Here is a 19,426-nt window from a genome sequence, read left to right on the forward strand (position 1 = left end):
TAGTATTATTTGAGTTTGACTAACCTTAAATCATCACCTATGAATTTATCATTGTAATCTGGTATAATTTGTTTCCTCTCCCTATTCACCGGTTTCATCCAGATCGAGGTTCCAGTTCTAACAGTTGCATTGTTGGTCGAAGATTTGTATTGTTATCTCGCGTGCAGCTAAGTGAGTAAACTTTATCGGTTTTGCTCTAAAATATTTAGAAGACTGGCTTCCTGAGAAAACTTCCATTGGCTGAATCATTGAAAGCTTTATATGATTGTTTTGGTCAAATCGTTTTAAAGACAAATGATGAATTGGGGTTCACCAGAAAAAAAATCGCAAGAAGAAAATATCAAATAAAAGAAAATAAGAAAATGTTAAAAAAGTGCATAGTTTGTATCCTAAAAACGTTTTCAAGTCAACTTTTGTTCTGTACTCATTTGTAAGATTGATTCCATTTGAATTATAACATATACTCCTCTTTGCAATAATTTTTTGGATATATTACCTGCAGAATAAGTCATATTAGATAAAACTAAATAAATGAATCATTTGATTAGTATATGATATCGAAGATGATATAAACTGGGTTGGGGTTGGTCTGTGGAACCTTTCGGCTTAGGACAACAGTGTATCAAACAAACTGTACTTGAAAAAGGAAGTAATGAAGACAGAAACCGAAAAAGTAGAACTCAGTCAAAATCTTAAATTACGCAGATCTTCAGAAGAATCAATATGTTGATGTGAAAGTGTGGGTGAAGTCGTATCAATTATGCAGAGAAGCATCCGAGGAAAAAAAATCTCAACCTCAACGAGAATTCATGTATATTAAAAATGAATACAAGGTGAAAACAAATGTAGAATATTAATATGCAGATGCTATGCAAAGTGTGAAGTCAGTAAATATATTGAACAGCAGAAAGGGGTGGCGTACACTAACTAAAAGATTGGTTACTGTTCGTTTCTGATTTCTTGGAGGGAAAGCGATGCCATTCCTTTATCTCTTTCCAAGCTTTTGATGATTCTGCCGCTTAAGAGAATTATTATATTAGGTAAAGAATATAAAAGAAATGTTATTGTACGTAAAGATATTCTTTTATTAGTGGAAACTTTGACAGTTCTGGTTTTACAAAATGTCTGGACTGCAGCAAAATCAAAGGAAAAGAAGCTCACAGAAATGATTGGTTTTATATCCTTCTCTCCCCAAGGAAAAAAATAACAGCTTGCATACACATATATCAGTTTCTTACATCTGTCCCCATCTATGTTTTCTTGTGAAATAAATAATATATATTAGTGTGTGTTTAAACTTTGAATGGGAGGATAAAGTGATGGAAAAATGAAACTTAAATTTCGTATGCAAATTCTTCACAAATTTATTGGAACTGCAAAACTACACCACACAAATTTGCATCCAATTCCGAAAGAAAAGAAACAAGTGAAACCCAATAAAGTCATTCCCAACCATGCTTTGAATTTGTGATGTGTAAAATTGGATCATATTTCAGACAACACCATTTTCCTTTCCTTACAGGGTGACCTCATGCGTGGAAAGTGGGACAAACCCATCTGAACCATCCAAAATAAATCCTGATTTTCTTGGGGGTAAATGCACACCACCACCACCCTTTGAGTCTTTTGCTAACATAGCACAAACCCAATTTTTTCAGAGATTACAAACACAGCACCAATGACTCGTTATTAACATAAAAATAAAGAACACCCTTTCATTCACTGCATTTCTTTTCCACCCTTTTTGTTAAACTTGCACCACACAAACATACATCCGTTTTTGTCTCATTCAAATTCCCTCTTCAACTTCTTCCCCTGTCACCGTCCATTCAATTGGTTCTCAGAGTCGTGTTCCGCGTGCAAAACTATTCAACAGGCCCACATTGCTCGTTTCACAGCCATGGACTTGGCATCACCATCGTCATCATCAATGGTACTTCCTTCATTGCAACCCCGTAACACCCTTTCAAAAGTTTCAATCTTCCAACATTTAACCCCTCCGACAACCTTGTTTCCATCACGGGCATGTTCCGCCAAACCCTGCACCACCATCTCTCCGGTGTCCTCAAAGTTCCCGTCTTTCCTTCGTTGCTCCACAAAACCAGACACCAGCGCCGATAGCGAGACGCAACACAACAAGTCTAACAATGAAGCCAATTCAATTTCCAACTCCCAAAGTGTTTCACAATCAGATTCAGCAGCAACCGAAGCCTTTTCTTCTTCACCACCTTTAGAATCATCACATTCCTCTTCCTCAAGAGGGTTAGTGTTGGATTTGGGTCCTTCAAATGCATGGGACAGTGCAGATATCGGGTCCCCAGTGGTGAAGAGGTTTCTGAGTGACGAAGAAGAGAGATGGTACATGTGGTACCATGGGAGGGCCAAAGGGCACCCTTCTTTCGATTTGATAGGGTTGGCTATTTCAAAAAATGGGGTTCATTGGGAGCGGGGAGGAGGGCCTGCTAGGTCAAGTTCTGATGTGGGGTTTGTGATGAGTTGTGGCAAGGATTGGTGGGGTTTTGACACTGGTGGCATCAGGCCTTCTGAGATGGTTATAATGTCTAGCTCCAAGGTTAGGGCTTCCAGTGCGGTTTACTGGCTTTACTACACTGGTTATGTTTCTGAGAGGGTGGAATTTTCTGATCAATCTTTGGAGTTCAATTTGGAAAACCCTGATGGAATCAATGGTGATGTCAGTTGTGGTAGTAGGAAGGTTTTGAAGTCCTTGCCTGGTTTGGCTATTAGTCAGGATGGGAGGCATTGGGCTAGGATTGAAGGGGAGCATCACAGTGGAGCATTGATTGATGTTGGGTCTGGAAAAGAGTGGGATTCTTTGTTTATTTCTTCTCCGCAAGTTGTTTACCATGGGAATGGTGACCTCAGGATGTATTATCACTCATTTGATGTAGAAAAGGGGCATTTTGGTATAGGCATTGCCAGATCAAGGGATGGAATTAGATGGGTGAAGTTGGGGAAAATCATGGGGGGAGGGAGAGATGCCTCCTTTGATGAGTTTGGAGCAATGAACCCGTACGTGACAAGGAACCGGAATGGCGAGAACTATGTGATGGCATATGAAGGTGTTGCTGCTGATGGGAGGAGGAGCATTGGTATGGCTGTATCTCCTGATGGATTGAAGGAATGGATGAGGCTTCAGGATGAGGCAATTTTAAGGCCTTCAGACCAAGGTTGCTGGGATGATAAGGATGTTGGATCCCCATGTTTGGTCGAAATGGATACTGAAGGAAATGAGTGGAGATTGTATTATAGAGGTGTTTCCAATGGAGGAAGAATTGGAATAGGAATGGCTGTTTCAGAAGGGAAGGATATTGGAAGTTTTAGAAGATGGAAAGTTTTCCGGGTATAATAAGCTAGTTGCATGCAATGTTTCGTTTACAGTTATTTAAACATAGTTTCTATTCTTTGTGAATTGAACTTTTTTTTTTCTGGGTTTATAAGAGTAGTTTTGTATTTAGCCTTATTGTTGTACAGTAAGTTTTGAATTTGTCCTAATTTTTGTAATTAATGTAAGTCTTATTGCTCTGAAAAGCAGCAGTAATCTCCAAGCCTTAAAATTAACTTGTCACCTAATACAATGTCGGAGAGCAAATATGTAAGACACAATCTAACATTCTGTTTTCGTTTTATTGTCCTGTGATTGATCCTTTGATTTATGGTGTAACAAAATTTCTTCTCAAGAACTTCCAAAATTGCAATGCGGTCCCCTGTCTAGTAAATGCCATGCTTGAGATTTAACTCTGTATAGTAACTGTGCTGTACAAATGACCTCAATGAAAGACCACTTAATTCTATAATCCTCGTCTTTTAAGGTGAGCTCTTGCATCATGTAATCCCAACGTTATGATTTTTTAGACATTCCTGCAAGAATTGCATCTTTGTTAACCACTTTATCTGCTTTGGTATGCGTGTGTTGAGAGTTATGCATCTTTGGATACTAAATATAATTCAATGATTAGTTGTAACTAATGTTTAATGGTTGGTTGTTCCCTTTAAATGGCCAAAGTCATGTTTGGACTCTACATCAAATTCCCATGTAATTCTTTATGTTGATTCTGTTGCACCTACCTTGAAAACTTGGTTTTTTCTTGAACATGTAGCCCAACAAACACAACCTACCTGGTTCAAAGCCATGGAAAGTAGCAGTTGATTTCTTTTCCTCCTTCAGTATTCTTCAATTTGGGTTTATGTTAACAAAGTGTTTTAGCTACATTATGCCATGTTATTGTCATTTCATGTTGATTTCTTGTTTTTGCTTAATACATTTTTTGGAATTCTTTTCTGGGTTTATATCTTGTGAGCCCAATTTTACCCAGCATGCTCTATCTTTTTGGATGTTTGTTAATTTGTTTCAGTCTTAGTACATGTTGTTTAAGAAGCAGCAACAGTTCTTTAAATGGTTAATGAATTTTTTGTGAGATTTGTTTGAGCTTTATTCTTTTGCTATTTAGATGAACTAGTATGATAGTTTTGTATTATAGTAACAACCACTTGTATCAAATTTCAATTTTTAGTTTTAGCTATTTCCTGTGATGTGAATTTTTCTCTGAATAGTTTTTTCACATTAGTGTTATACTTTTATTATTCTTTGTTTAAGTATACTATTTCTATCATCTCTTTTTTCTGTTTCCCTTTTCGTTGATCAGCAAGCAGCATATTAAATTAAAACCAAATCTCTTGTTGGAATAAATAAATGAACAACTTTGATGGGTCATTAGTTTATAATTCTTTGGAATCAATGGTACTGTTCATTTAAAGATTAAAGTAGAACACTAATTTAGGATCGAGTTTCTTAAAAGAAATGAATATTTATATGTGGGTGTGAAAAGCATGCTGGTGTGCTCTACTGAATAAAATTGGTCCAAAAAGGGAATGAAGGAAACTAAAGATTGCTTCATGTTCTATGCTCCTTTCCTTGATGAACAAGAATACCGATTCTTTATCTTGTTCAAGGAAAGTTCTATTTATTTCATGCTGTCACTAAAATTATTAAATTATGTAAAGACAATTATTCTTCAAAGAGCATGGAAGGTGTTAGAGGTAGGTTTTAGGCCTAACTCAACTTTACAAAACCAACTTGTAAGATGAGATTTGCATCTCACTTATATATTATAATTTGGTCTTATCTCTAGTCGATGTGAGACTTCTAACAAAAGGGATGCAAAAAATACTGTTTGGAGGATATTGCGTTGGATTAGAAGTTAAAAAAGAATGGTTATGTAGGACTAAACATTGCTGTCAATATTTTCTTTTATTATTTTAGAATGTATTTATTGATAATTTAAAAGTTTAACTGCACAGATTATCGTTTTTATCTTTTGCAAAAATATAATTTAATGACCATCTATGTACATTCACTGACATTTTTTATTTGTTTATAGAATTGACTTAATATAATCTTATTTAAGAGGTTCCTTTTGGAATGGGTTAGATGTGGTTCATGTGAAATATATTCTTGGATTAATCTAGAAATCCTAATATTTCCTCTTAATGAAATATGTCGCAACAAAAAAAATCACTCATATGGATGCAATTAAATCTAAAGTTAAAAAGGTTGAATTATGTGAGTAACCATTCCTTTCATATGATTGTTTTTTAAATGGAATTCACAATCCTTCACTAATATATTCAAAAGTTTCCATTAAGCATTATTTCACACTTTCTTTCTTTATATCCACTTGAATTAATTTTTAACCACATTTAATTCAAAAGGCATGAATGCTTTTTAACATATTCCTAATTCAAGTTTGTGAAAATGTTGGTAAAAATAATAATTTGTTCTAATAATAACAATCACAAAAGGATCGTGTGTTATGATATTTAATTGATTAGAATGAATATTATTCTAAGATAGAGGTGAATATGTGTAATATAGCAAAATAAGAAAGAATACAATAAAAAAATATACCAACAAATGTTACGGTAGAAGCAACACTAAAGGGAAATACCACAACTCTACATCACTAATAGTTGAGTAAATTATGTAACAATAATATTATTGATTATTCTATCTAAAGCTCAATATTCTATTTTTTTAAAAAAGACATATGGCTAATATAAGCTTCGAACTAAGGAATATGTAGTTTATGCTAGTGTGTGTCTATATATAATATTTCATTCATTCTAATTGATAAATTATAAAATGTCCATTAATTATTATTATTAAATAATAATAACCAATATTTTAGTAGAAGTGTTAAAGATTAAGTTAGTGCAATTCATTTTTCAACTTTTTTCACAAAGGTAAAATCTATCTTTATATATATATATATATATATATATATATATATATATATATATATATATAACATTTTAATATTAAAAGTTTAAACGTATAAATAAAATTTTAATTAATGAATTTCATTATCAAGAAGAATACTATCTCTCTAAAAAATTTTCTCTAAGGACTCTCTACCATCTCTTTAAGGTTGCTCATATGTTTGAAGACCAGGGAGTGCCTAAGTGATCACTGAGGCAAGATCTTCAAGTCTATCTGATCAATTCTTGCAAAAGAGTAAGACAATTTATGTTTTTTTATCTAGTTTGTGTGTTTTCTCATGCATGTGAGTATTGTTTTATCGCCTGTGTCATCGGAGTCTTCTATATGACTCTATGTTGATCAATGGTGCTAATAGTATATCTTTATCATGATTTTGTGGTTTGTAGGAGTAGATAAAGTTCCTTAAGCTGAGAGAGCCATTCTAGGTTTCATAGATTAATTTGAGCTTCTTATAGGTAAGAGAAACTAAATACTATTATTTTCAAGTTTTAATGTGATTAGAATTATGCATGCATGTTTGATGGTTTGTGATTGAATTATATTATGGATTTTAGTTGATAGAATCATTGTTGAAAACTATTTTGAGTTTTATGATGGTGTGTTGTTTGACAAGTTTGAATTGGTCTATAATTGGTAGTCTATTATAGGGATTCTATGTTGGGATTGCTGGTTGAAAGTGTGTTTGTATTTGTTTGTCTGAATTGGATGAAATCGAAGTCATGGTTAGTTAAAAATAATGTTGAAATCTTGTTTGAGAAACATGATTGTGTGATATTGGATTTGATTGATTTGAGGTTGAATTGATGGAATGAGCATAAGATGAAATGAAAAAATTGGTATTCACCTTAACATTAAAACTCGTATATTGGATAAATAACTGAGTTAAAAATACCAATTTGGTCATTTGATTTGGTACATAGTTCATTAGGTCACAGTTTGAGAAGTTGTAGGTTTTTGGTATGGCGTTCAATACTAGTTTTCACCACTGAATGACCAAAATATGAATGGTCTGGCGTTGAGCGGTGACACAACATCGTTGAGCGCTAGTTACCACTGTAGGTCTAGAGTTATTTTCTGTCTTTTGGTGCTTAGAGCTCTCTTTTGTGAGAGCTTGTGCGCTGACGTCAATGTACTATTATGTGATTTTATGATATTTGTTGATTTAAATTGGTTTCTATGGATGTTATGTATGTTTAGTATGAAGCTTGCAATGCCTTATGAATTATATTATGACTGTATGTATGTATGTATCAAGTATGATGTGAAAATAATTTCAAATTGAAATTATTGCATGGTTTTAAGTTGTGCATGTATTGATGTAAGGATTTCGTATTAGAGGTTATCCTTACACTCTATTAATAAACAGAGGCGGACTTTGGATGCGAGAGCTCCAATCTATCAAATCTAGGGTTTATCTTTTCATTCATTCCATTATTTTCATCTAGTTTCACCATGATTATGGTGAACTAAACCTCCATTGTTGTTAGGGAATTGATGTAATCCTTTGAGACTCTCATATATTGAATTGTTGCTTTATTCATATGCTTTCATTCATTAATTGTTAGGGTTTTTCCTCCATTATATTTGCATGCTTTGTTTAAGACATTATTCAATAGCATAATCTTTGATTATATCTATATGGACACGTCTGGGTAGGTCTAGACATGAGGGAATTCTCTTGGTAGCAATATTACCTAGACATAGGTGTTGAGATTGTTGACAACACAAACTCTATATCAATCTAGTTTTTTATGATGACAACACTATGCTTAATAACAGTACACATGTTGTTGTATTACATGTTCTTATTCTGAACTGATTGTTATATCTGCTGAACATGTTATGATGTACTGTGATGTATGTTCCTATATTGTGTGATATATTTGTGGAACATGCTTGTATGATTATGTGCAATGTGAACTGCTTTGTCAAAAATATTTTACTGCACATTTTGGAAAGTGAAAAATCACAAGCACTTTTACAAACTTATAATTGTGTGACAAAGTTCTAGTCTAGTCGAATACATCTGTAATGAATTCGACTATTCTAAAACCTTTGTACAGATTTTGAGAATCAGTGCTCTATGATGTTTTGCATTGAAAAGAATTTCAAAATGTTTTTACATGTGTCAGTCGACTCTGTCCAGTGTACATTCGATTGTATTATTGATCTATTTTGGAATTCTATTATGCTTACACGCTCCAACGACTATATTTTTAAAAAGTTAGTTAAGCATTGATTACTTAGTCAACTGTATTAAATGTGTGTTGATTTTGGTTTACTGAGAGCCTCTATGTTGATTGTCTGTTATAACTGTATTAATACAGTCAGCTGGATTAGTAGGCTATTCGACTGAGAAACAATATGACTGACAGAAAACTATAAATTGGCTGAACACGATTTGTTCAAAGACTTTTGAGAATCTAACATTCTCATTTCTTATTTCAGATTGAATTCTCTGTGTTAATAACTACAAGAATTCTTTTATAAATTTGTAAAAAGAAAAGCCCATGGGCTGGCCCTGGCCCATAGGGCTTTGATCTTTTTAGCCCTGTGGGCTGTTTTAATAAAATATTTTTTTGGCCCTGTGGGCTTTTTTGACCCTGTGGGCTTTTTTGGCCCCAACCCACATGGGTTAGGGCCAGAGCCTATTAAATGGACCTATTAAAAAGATATTAATTTTATTCTTAAAAGAAAAAACACAACATAGGAAGAAGATGTAAATTTTTGCACGATTATGTACAAATTGCATGATTATGTACAATTTGTACATAATCATGCAAAAATTTCCATCTTCTTCCTATGTTGTGTTTTTTCTATTAAGAATAAAATTAATATCTTTTTAAAGTAATTTTTATGAGTCACTCTTAAATATGATTTATTTGGTCAGATATTCTTTATTTTGTTATCTTTGATTTTAATCTTTGATTTTAATCTTTGATTTTAATAAAGAGAGACCAAAAGGAAAAAATAAGAAATATAATTAATATACACATAAATGAATTAATACCGGCTTTAAAAAAATAATTAATTTTTTTTCACATTTAATAAAAAAAATTCCTTTTATGAGTATACAAATCGAATAAATGTAAAATTAAGGATAATCCTTCGTAGTAACAACAATGTCAAGTAATGTGATATAAATGGAGCCTAATATAATAATATAGACTTGAATATATTTACCAGGTTTTTTAAAAACATAATTAAGGTTACTAACATTTTAATTAAATATGTGTAGGTATATTTAATTTGTTTCTGTAGAGTAGAAAATTTGAATAAATTAAAACTAATCTTAAATTTCCAGGTGAAAAAAGGAATGCAATATGAATTGAGTAAATGCAGGTTTAAAAAAATTAGGTGGACTTTCAGAAAATTAATTAACATTTTAACAAAATTTATTATGCATATATTTGTTTGCTACAATTTTGAAGAGTTGAAATTCTGAATTAACTAACATTAATTTTAAAATTTTCAGGGTGAAATTATGAGCTAACAAGAGAAAAATAAAGTTTATTTAATTGAGTCATTGAGGCTTAAATATTTTTTTACTTAAAAATGCAAGCAAATTCAAATAAATAAAAAATGAGTATAATGAAGACAAAGAACGGGTCAAAGATGTAGTTCTTGTTTAATTTTAGTTTATTCTTAAAAAATATTACTCGTTTTCATAATTAAAAATAAAGGAGAAAAAAATAAGCCGGAAAAAATTATTCATCTTACCAACAATAATTTTAAAAATTGAAATATAAAATTAATGTTAATTTTAAAGTGTTATCCTGTGCGAAATTGGTAAGACATTAATTCACATCCTAGTTTATGTTTAGAAAGTTAAAACTTAAATTGATTTTAATTCAAAATTGGGAATGAAAGTTATATGTGAAACTCAAAGATTATAGTACTATTGAAGTTGAGTGATAACTTAGACTTTTTTACCTAATAAAAAATTATTATTATATAATATTTTTTTTTATTTAATTTAGTTTAAACTTTGATAAATAGGAAATAATCTAATAGTTTAAAGTCGATTTTATGAAATAACTTTGTTTATTCACTAGTACAAAAATCATATTTTATGACGTACAAAAATAAACTATGACGTACATAGTTTTGTACGTTATAATAGGTCTACATATTTTATGACGTAGCAAAAGTTTACGTTATCTGAACATATTATGATACTATTTCTAAAAATGTGAAGATAGATAATTTTACTCAATATCAATTCGAAACAATTTTCTCGAATATTCATATAAAAAAATGAACTGATTTTAGAAACAGTGTCATAATATGTTCAGATAAAGTAAATTTTTGCTATGTCATAAAATGTGTAGACCTATTATAACGTACAAAACTATGTACATCATAGTTCCTTTTTGTACGTCATAAAATATGATTTTTGTACTAGTGACGATTCAGTTGTATATGCATTAGATCATATGAACAGAATGATAGTTAGATGAGCAATCTGTATCGTGTATTATATGGCATATATAATTTGTTTGTATAGTTTGATGAGTGTTGTTTAATGTTTACTCGGTTATGCTAAGAAACATGGTTACATGTCTTTTTCTTGTACACACGTATTTTTATTGAGTATAAGTGTCTTTGTTAATAATGTAGAAAAGTTTTTTTACACGGATTAAGAAAAAATAAACTTTTTGTACTAGTTCTTGAATGAATACAGAAGTACGAGATATAGAAAGTATCATATTTTTTTATATCAGTTCAAAACTTAGTATAGAAAGTTCCCCAAGTAAAAATTTTGTATGTATGAACAATCATGTTTAAAAAATTATTCTTCATTACCTATTATTTTTTTATTAAAATAAATAAATAAAATGAAATTATTCTAACTTTGAACAAAACATCAATTTATGTTTAATTCGAATCTAAATTTAAATTGGATTTAGAATTTTTAATTTCTATTTTTTTCTTAAAGTATTAATTTTAGCAGTTGATTTATTTTTTTCAAATTGTTTTTAGTTATTAAGAAAAGACAACAAAGATAAAATACGAGCTTTTCCAGACTTTTCACTTTTTATACCTAGCGGATCTTTAGACATATTTTTCTCCTTTCATCAAAGAAACTTATTCTTTCATTTTTGTTATGAATTGACTTCTATTTTGTCTAGGAAACTACTATAAGATCATAGATTTTATAAATTTCTTGGTTTAAAAACCAATCAATATAAAAAATTTACATTCTATATCGATTGGAGTATTAAATGGTATAAAAAAAAAGTCACTTTCTATATTGGTTAGAGCATTAACTGGTATAAAAAAGCATCATTTTTTATATTGGTTAAAACATTTGTCAATATAAAAAGTTTCACTTTCTATACTGGTTGAAATATTAACTAATATAAAAAGATACATTTTTTTTAATGGCAGGTTTATGTGTTACCAATTACATATAAACCTTCACAAAATACATTAAAAAATAGGCAGAACAATTCAGAAAACATAATCTAATAATGAATATTCTTTCTAACCTCATCAAATAATGACTATAGATCTAATATTTATATAAAAACTCATAGAATACCTAACATAATATTTATAAACACTTAAAAGGAATGAAGTCCACTGCTCACAGACTTTTTTTAGGACCTCTTGCTATGTAAATCTACATAATGAACAATTTGAGTCAACTTGTAGTGATGAATACTTAAGATATTAGTTATAAATTGTACACACTACCAAATCTCATGAGTCAACAACTTTTGTGGATATGATATTTTGCATGTGTCTCATTACATAATATCCACATTCAAAGCTTCTCGGTTGACATGAACACTCCAAGTTAAATGCATAGAATATCATAAACTTTATAATTATATTTCAATTGTTAGAAAGATTAATTACTTATGGTTAGTACAATGAACTACAACTTCTTTCTAGAAACAATATGTAATCCCTACAAGTTCGAATAAGACTCAACCTCTCTGTAATGTTAATTTTACATTGAAATTTGTTCCTAGTATAGAACATATAAATTATATAACACAACAAATAAATTATTAAATGTATTTTTAATTACTAAAGTGTTAGGTTTCTTATGTAATGAACACAAGAAAACCACGAGATTATTGAGGAATAATTACTAACCACTACTAGTGACTCATACCTATTCGAACAATATTAGTGTTAAATAAATTTTACATAAATATATTTAATTGATAAAAAGACATATTTACGGTTGCAAACAAGATACTGAGTAGACTTATTTTTCTTTCATTTTCAAAAGCCTCTAATAGGTAATTTTTTCACCTCTTCACTTTTATTCCTATCTCCTTAAATGACAATAGAGTCAATTAATCTATATATAATCATTATTCTCTAAATGAATATACCATATAAATACCTTAAAATTTGAAAATAAAAATATTATCAAACTTGATAAAAGTACAAATTTATTACAACCGCCAAAGTTATAATATTTATTATATATTTCTTTTGTTTTAAGTCACATTTAGTTGCTAAATAACTCTGAGTTATATTACATATCATTTTATAAAATCTTTAAGAGGTAAAATATCTCACTAATATTTTTTAAATTTAGCAGACCAATGTATTTAACTATAATTACTTTTTTCTTTGAGAAATAAAATTACATCAACATAATAACAAAATGTTATTTATTTATTTAAAATATAATTTGTTCACTAAATTAATATTCCAACAACGTATTTTAAATGTCTAAATATAATATATACTCGTACAGATTATACTAGAACAAGAATTTATATATTTTTGATTTTATTCTAAAAACAAACGCAAAAGTCATCTAAATAATTGTAATTCAAAATGAGATTAAACCACGTAACATATATTTAAAATTATATTCACTGGTATTTCAATATAAATTATGATTATTCAGTGTGAATCCGAGGAAAGCCATCTAAAACACAATTTCTTAAGGAAAAATCTAAATGTTGAGTTGGGATTTGGAGTGAATGAATGAAGTAAGAGAGATAGAGGAGAAAAAAAGACAAAAGATAAGGAACTCATATAGTAATGTTTTTGTTATTTCTTACCTATAACCTATTGTGTAGGATGGGGTGAAGCAGAACGCTATGAACAGGATATGAGAGGTAGCAGTAAGTCAGAGGATCAGACTCATTTACTCCAATCTCAAGTATATATTTATTTCTTACCTATATTCTCTTGTCTAGGTTAATTAGGTTAGGTTAAAATACTTCCCATTGCTACAAAATCCTTTTAATTTATATTTTATTATTACTATTAAGAGAAATTCCCCTAACAGGGGTGGAGCTGAAAAATATCATTTTTTCTTATACCTGTCAAAGTCAATGTTAATGTTATTTTATCAAACAATTAATAATTTAGTATAAAATAATTATTAATTGTAATTGTGAAAGGCATAAAAAGTTCTATAGGGAAATTACATGCAGACGAATGACATAACTATCAAACTACTATTAAAAATGGCATATAGCACTTCCAATCACTTGTTTGCGCTTTAATCTTTTTATTGATTTCTTAAGTCTAGAGAAAATACATGGAATGAATACCATAACTCTCAAACTATTATTAAAAATGACATATAGCCCTTCCAATCACTTGTATGCCCTCTAATTTAGGATTGAAATGAGTGGGTTTGTATCTAAGGTCTAGTTAAAGGTTAAAATGCCCAAACCAAAGATTTAGATGAGTTAGCACAAACTAAAGGTCAAGATGAGTTTGTGAAGCCAAAGGTCAAGATAAGTGGTTAGACAAAAGGTCGAGATTATTTGGTTCAAACCAAAGATTGAGAAGGGTCGTCATGAGTGGCAGATTGAGCTAAGTCAATTTGGACAAAGATAAAGATGATAACACGTCAAGTCGGGTATGGATAGTGCCTACCTATGACCCAATCCACAACAAAAAAATTCACCTTCGATACACGTTTAAACAATACCTGTGGATATTTTAAATTTTGTAGATACTTGTGGATACCCGCAAATATTTAAAAAAAAATATTTTACAAACTTTTAAAATAAAATTACAAAAAAATATAAAATATAATGTAAATAAATTAAATATAAATTAAAAATTAATTTTGATGAAATTTAACCTAATATAATATAAATTAATTTTAATTTTAATTAAATTTAATAAATATAAATTATATTTTAATTTTAGTTTTTTTTCTACAATATGTACAGTAATAAATACTCACAACTATTAACTGTCTCCACTAAATTTTATCTGCGGGTACAAATAATTGTCAAAAAGGTAGAACCAAATTATCCAAATATTTTTAAACTAAAAGTTTGTCTTAAAAATGATATTAAATTGCTTTATCCAAAAAAAATTGAAATATAAAATATTTCAATTACTCCATCTAAATAAATTATTTAAGAAATAAAAGAATTTGATTGTAATTCAAATTAAATATATTTGAATTCTTTAAAATTGCTAAAATTCTTTTTCCAAACACAAAGAAAATATTTGTTTGACATGGTGTTTATAAAAAAAAGGATTTATTGAGGTAAAATAACTAAATAAATAATAAAAAAGATGTGAAGAATGAGAAAAGATAGGAGTGAGTACTTATAAAAAAAAGTGAATGAAACAACACACAATACTAGTATTTTGACATAGGATCCTAGATACCTAATTCACTTATAACCAAGCATGCTATTCCAATAATCCTTATTCTCCTCGAAGTGCACTTCCAAGTTCTCCGTTGCTAAATCTTGGTTGGAATCGAAATCCTGAACCTCGTTACTGAAACCAACAGCCATATTGACATTGCTAGAGAGAGGTGTAAATGCCATTGCCACCACATCATTATTACCGTAATACCCACCACCTCTTAATGCATCAACAGCCACCATTATGTCATCATCTTGCAAACATGGCATCACTTCTTCATCACGATCAGTGCTGTGTTTGGTGAAGTACCTCCACGACGACTCACTGCTGTCACCATCACCGCCACAACAACCATCTTCCTTCACCGTCGCTACCTCTGGAGGGAGTAAATAGTTCTCATTATTCATTAACCCAATTTGGTTGGTCGACACCATACTCTGAGGGAAACACAAAGTGGATGTTGGGGATTCAAGGTCATCAGTGGCAAGCATCATCGCATACATGCTATGCACATGCATGGTTTTCTTCTTGTCATTGTTGTTTTTATTTTGTGAGCATGAACTTTGCCATGCTTTGAGGACGTCGAGGCACGGTGGTAGTGAGGGTTGGGGTGTGATTTTGTTGAGAATGAGTCTAGGTTGTTGTGGTGGTTGTGAGGAAGAGGTTAATACGATGTTGTTTTGTTCTTGCAGCTTGGATTCTCGTACGAGTCTGGCTTCAGCTTCGAGGCGAGCACTCTCCCACTGAGCCATGTGGCTGAGGTTTGAACCGTCTTTGAAATGGATTAGAGACTCCATTTTTGGCTTGTGGGTGGTAGGGTCGATGCCCATTTTTTCGAGCCTTTTCTTGAGGTGGGTGTTCCAATAGTTCTTTATCTCATTGTCTGTTCTCTTCGGCAAGTGAGATGCTATGGCTGACCATCTGTTACTCAACAATTCAACTTCCAATCATCATCACTATCATACAAACTAATTAGTGTAAACTTCTTAAATTTTACTATTTTTTTAGGATAATGATATTTTAACACCAATTTTTGACACTATTTTGACATTACAAACATATCAAAATGTGGTTAGACGATTTCAAATTTAAAAAGCCGAAACAAGAACATATTTGAAAGAAAAAAATCAATTTTTTTTTTTAATTTGAAATCATGCAACCACGTTTTGACACATGTACAGTGTGTATTAAAAAATTGATGTTAAAATATCATTTTTCCTTTTTTTATTGACCAAAATGATGTGAAAATCATAAGGAACATGAACACCTAATTGTTAAACAAATTTTCAATAAATGATCAATAAGAGTCATTATTCCTTTCAAGTTTACATCAATATGTTAGAACCTTATATTTATTGACATATATAAAAACAAGATAACGTAATGAAATAAATGTTCTTATAAAAACTTAACTACAGAAATTTTCAACTTTATAAATTTTTTTCTATAATAAAATATTTTATAACTATATATTAGAATATTTTAAATACTCTAATTCGTTTCTAAAATATGTACATCACTACAGATATAATAATTATTTTAAAAGTCCTACGTAATATATATATTACAAATTTTCATCTCAACCTTTCTAATATTTATTTATCATTCAACGAAAACTGATACCACTAACAAGAATCTTCTAATATGTTTAAGAAAACTATCTTATAATTAACTTAATTAGTAGTTATAAATTAATTTCAGTAGTTAAGTTTGGTTCTCATTAATATATGTCTAATTTATAAGCTTTATTCAGATAAACTAATTTAGAAATAATAAACTAGTTGATAAATATAAAATAAAATAAAAATATATAACTATAAGTTTTAATGTATAACAAAATTATGTTTTATAAATAAAATTGTGGTACTAAGCAAAGCAGCTAATGAAAAATAATATTAATTTTAATTTAATAATATGAAGTTAGCGTGCTCTGACTAACTGTAAAGTCGACTTTAACACCGTCCCCGTGTAAGTTAACACTAAATTTTTTTAACCAATTTGATGTTTTCTTGTAGTGAATATAATTTTTTTTTTAAAATAAGCAAATTTAATATTTTAAATGATAAAATCACTCTGCAATATTATTTAAAAATTTATTCGTTAAAAGTTAATCGAAGTAACTTATAGTTTAAAAAATATAAATTTTTAAAACAAATTAATTTGAAATAGTTATTGCATACACATTAAAATACTTTATAAACTAAAAAAATAAATTAGTAAGTAACTCATTCTCTTCTTATAAAACTCATACTAATTAATATGCATAAAATGTTTCTATCTATTCTTATATAGTCATATATAAAATAAAAATGATTTCGATCAATACATTCTACGGAGAATTATGTAAGTAACACACACCACCCTTAAATGCATTACAACAATGTTGATTGCAAATTATATCTTGACAACTGAGTACCATTTAATGATCTGAGACAATTTTTCTAATAGTAAAAATGTATGCCAAAAATGAGTCATGAATAGGAAGAAAGTACAATATTTTCTTCAATTAAAAAATTTCAATTTTAAAGGATTTTGAATGTCAATATATCGGTCCAAGTACAATGACATAAATTAAATTAAGGAGTTTCACACTCTTTTTCCTTAAATAATGCATTTTAAAGGAAAAAAAACCATATTATAGTTAAACTTATTGCACTATTGATGGATTACTTGTTGATCACCTCTTATAGATATGTTTATTTCCATTGAAGAAAATGTCTTTTTAACAATTATTTTATAATAGTCTACGTGATAATTTATGATAATTGATCCGTTTTAAATATATGAATTAATAAAATAATATCACATTGTTTATTGAAAAAAATTGTTAAAGAAAGTTGTTATCATGTCATAATACTTCTCTTCATAACACTAACATATTCATTCTTTTTCATCTTCAGGTAATCAATGATATTTGTCTTTCGTATTAATCTTTTTCTTTACCTTCTTTTTCAATGTTTGTTCATGCTTCATTAATAACATGAAAAGTATGGGTTGCAGTTTGAGTGTTTAGTTAATTACTGTACATGGTCCATGCTTGAGACTTACCTGTTTCCCAGAAGAGCATGAAGTTGAATAATGGTTTGCTCTTCCTGCAAGCTGAACTTTCCTCTTTTTATATCAGGTCTCAGATAATTAGTCCACCTAAGTCTGCAACTCTTTCCACATCTTCTAAGCCCTGCCAAACAAATCCCTCATTACTTATTTGAAAAACTTACGCTTTTCATATTGTTTTGATAGACCGAATAACATTAAGATTACGTAACATAGACCGAACGATTAATTCGGACTTTAAAGACTTATGTACAGTATATAGGATAGGACGAATGATTAACAATCATATCCGTTTGGTCTATTACGTAACCAAGCGGTTATGATTGTTAAACGTTTGACTTATTTTACATACCATACAAAATCAAATAAATAAATAAATAAATAATATATTCGAAATAATTACCAGCTTTTGCAGGCAAAGCACGCCAGCTTCCATGGCCATTGTTTTCAATGAAAGCAATGAGCTTTTGGTCTTCTTCTGGTGTCCATGGTCCTTTCTTGAGGCCTGTCTTCTCACAGCATGGTGGCCTTCCCATATTCTTTCAGCTTGAATGTGTGTATGTAAGAAAGTAGTATGGAGGTTGATGTTTTGGTGTATGGAAAATGTGTTGCAGCAGAAAAATAAATGATGCAGAGAATAAGAGAAACTGAAGAGAAGAAGGGAATTTTCTGAGAGTTGAAAGGATGGACGTTGGAGAGTGAGATATATATAGAGAAGAAACTGAGTGTTAATAAGTTGGTGTGGTTATGACTGTGTAACCTACTTTGTAAGTATAGGGTCATACACTTAACTTTACACACCTATGTTGGAGTGCCAAATTTATTGCAATAACTGCTCACATATTCACATGCATACGTAATTATGAGGAAAAAGAAAAGATAAGATAAAATAGCTATTTATTATTACTACTATTTTTATTTTTTGGAAACGTGATTGGATAAATATCTCAACTTCATGAAGTCTAACTATTTTTCTGCATAATTATTTCAAGTAATTATCATATGCAAGAATCTTTTATATGTTTTAAATTGTTAATATCTGTATATGTGGATTGTAACACCTTAATTATTGCTATTTATACATTTTATTTTTCGACAACAAAGATTTTCATGTTCATCTATAGTAGGGAGGTCCTGTCTGTCTGTCTGTCTTTTATTAAGTTTGTTTTTTCCATATTACTTCTTGTATCATGTTGTTTGCCTAGTGTGCTGATTAGAAAAGAAACTATCTTTTTAACAATAATACTATCTAATTGAAAATGTCTTTACTAAAAGTATAAAATGAAGAAAATTTATCCACAGACAAGGTGTTTAAATATTTAATATATATATATATATATATATATATATATATATATATATATATATATAGAGAGAGAGAAAGAAAAAGTAATTACATAATACGTGAAAATAAAATGAAGGGTTTGTTGGGTACAAACAAAGTCTCACATCTGAAAAAAATAAGAGATGGAC

At 29.7% G+C, this 19,426-nt stretch overlaps 2 protein-coding genes across 2 annotated transcripts; one reads left to right on the forward strand and one right to left on the reverse strand.

The window, feature by feature from the left end:
- Window positions 1-564: 564 nt before the first annotated feature.
- Window positions 565-3,817, forward strand: LOC106755285. The gene has a single exon (XM_014637399.2). It carries the CDS (start codon window positions 1,901-1,903, stop codon window positions 3,365-3,367), a length of 1,467 nt encoding a protein of 488 aa, XP_014492885.1. The 5' UTR covers window positions 565-1,900; the 3' UTR covers window positions 3,368-3,817.
- Window positions 3,818-14,791: 10,974 nt separating this feature from the next.
- On the reverse strand, window positions 14,792-18,641 carry LOC106755282 (transcription factor MYB106-like). The gene is made up of 3 exons (XM_022778211.1): window positions 18,357-18,641; window positions 17,948-18,077; window positions 14,792-15,820 (listed from the first exon to the last, which is right to left on the reverse strand). Exons 1-3 carry the CDS (start codon window positions 18,487-18,489, stop codon window positions 14,923-14,925), a joined length of 1,161 nt encoding a protein of 386 aa, XP_022633932.1. The 5' UTR covers window positions 18,490-18,641; the 3' UTR covers window positions 14,792-14,922.
- Window positions 18,642-19,426: the final 785 nt, after the last annotated feature.

This window comes from Vigna radiata, unplaced genomic scaffold, assembly GCF_000741045.1.
Source record: "Vigna radiata var. radiata cultivar VC1973A unplaced genomic scaffold, Vradiata_ver6 scaffold_100, whole genome shotgun sequence".
Classification (NCBI taxonomy): domain Eukaryota; kingdom Viridiplantae; phylum Streptophyta; class Magnoliopsida; order Fabales; family Fabaceae; genus Vigna; species Vigna radiata.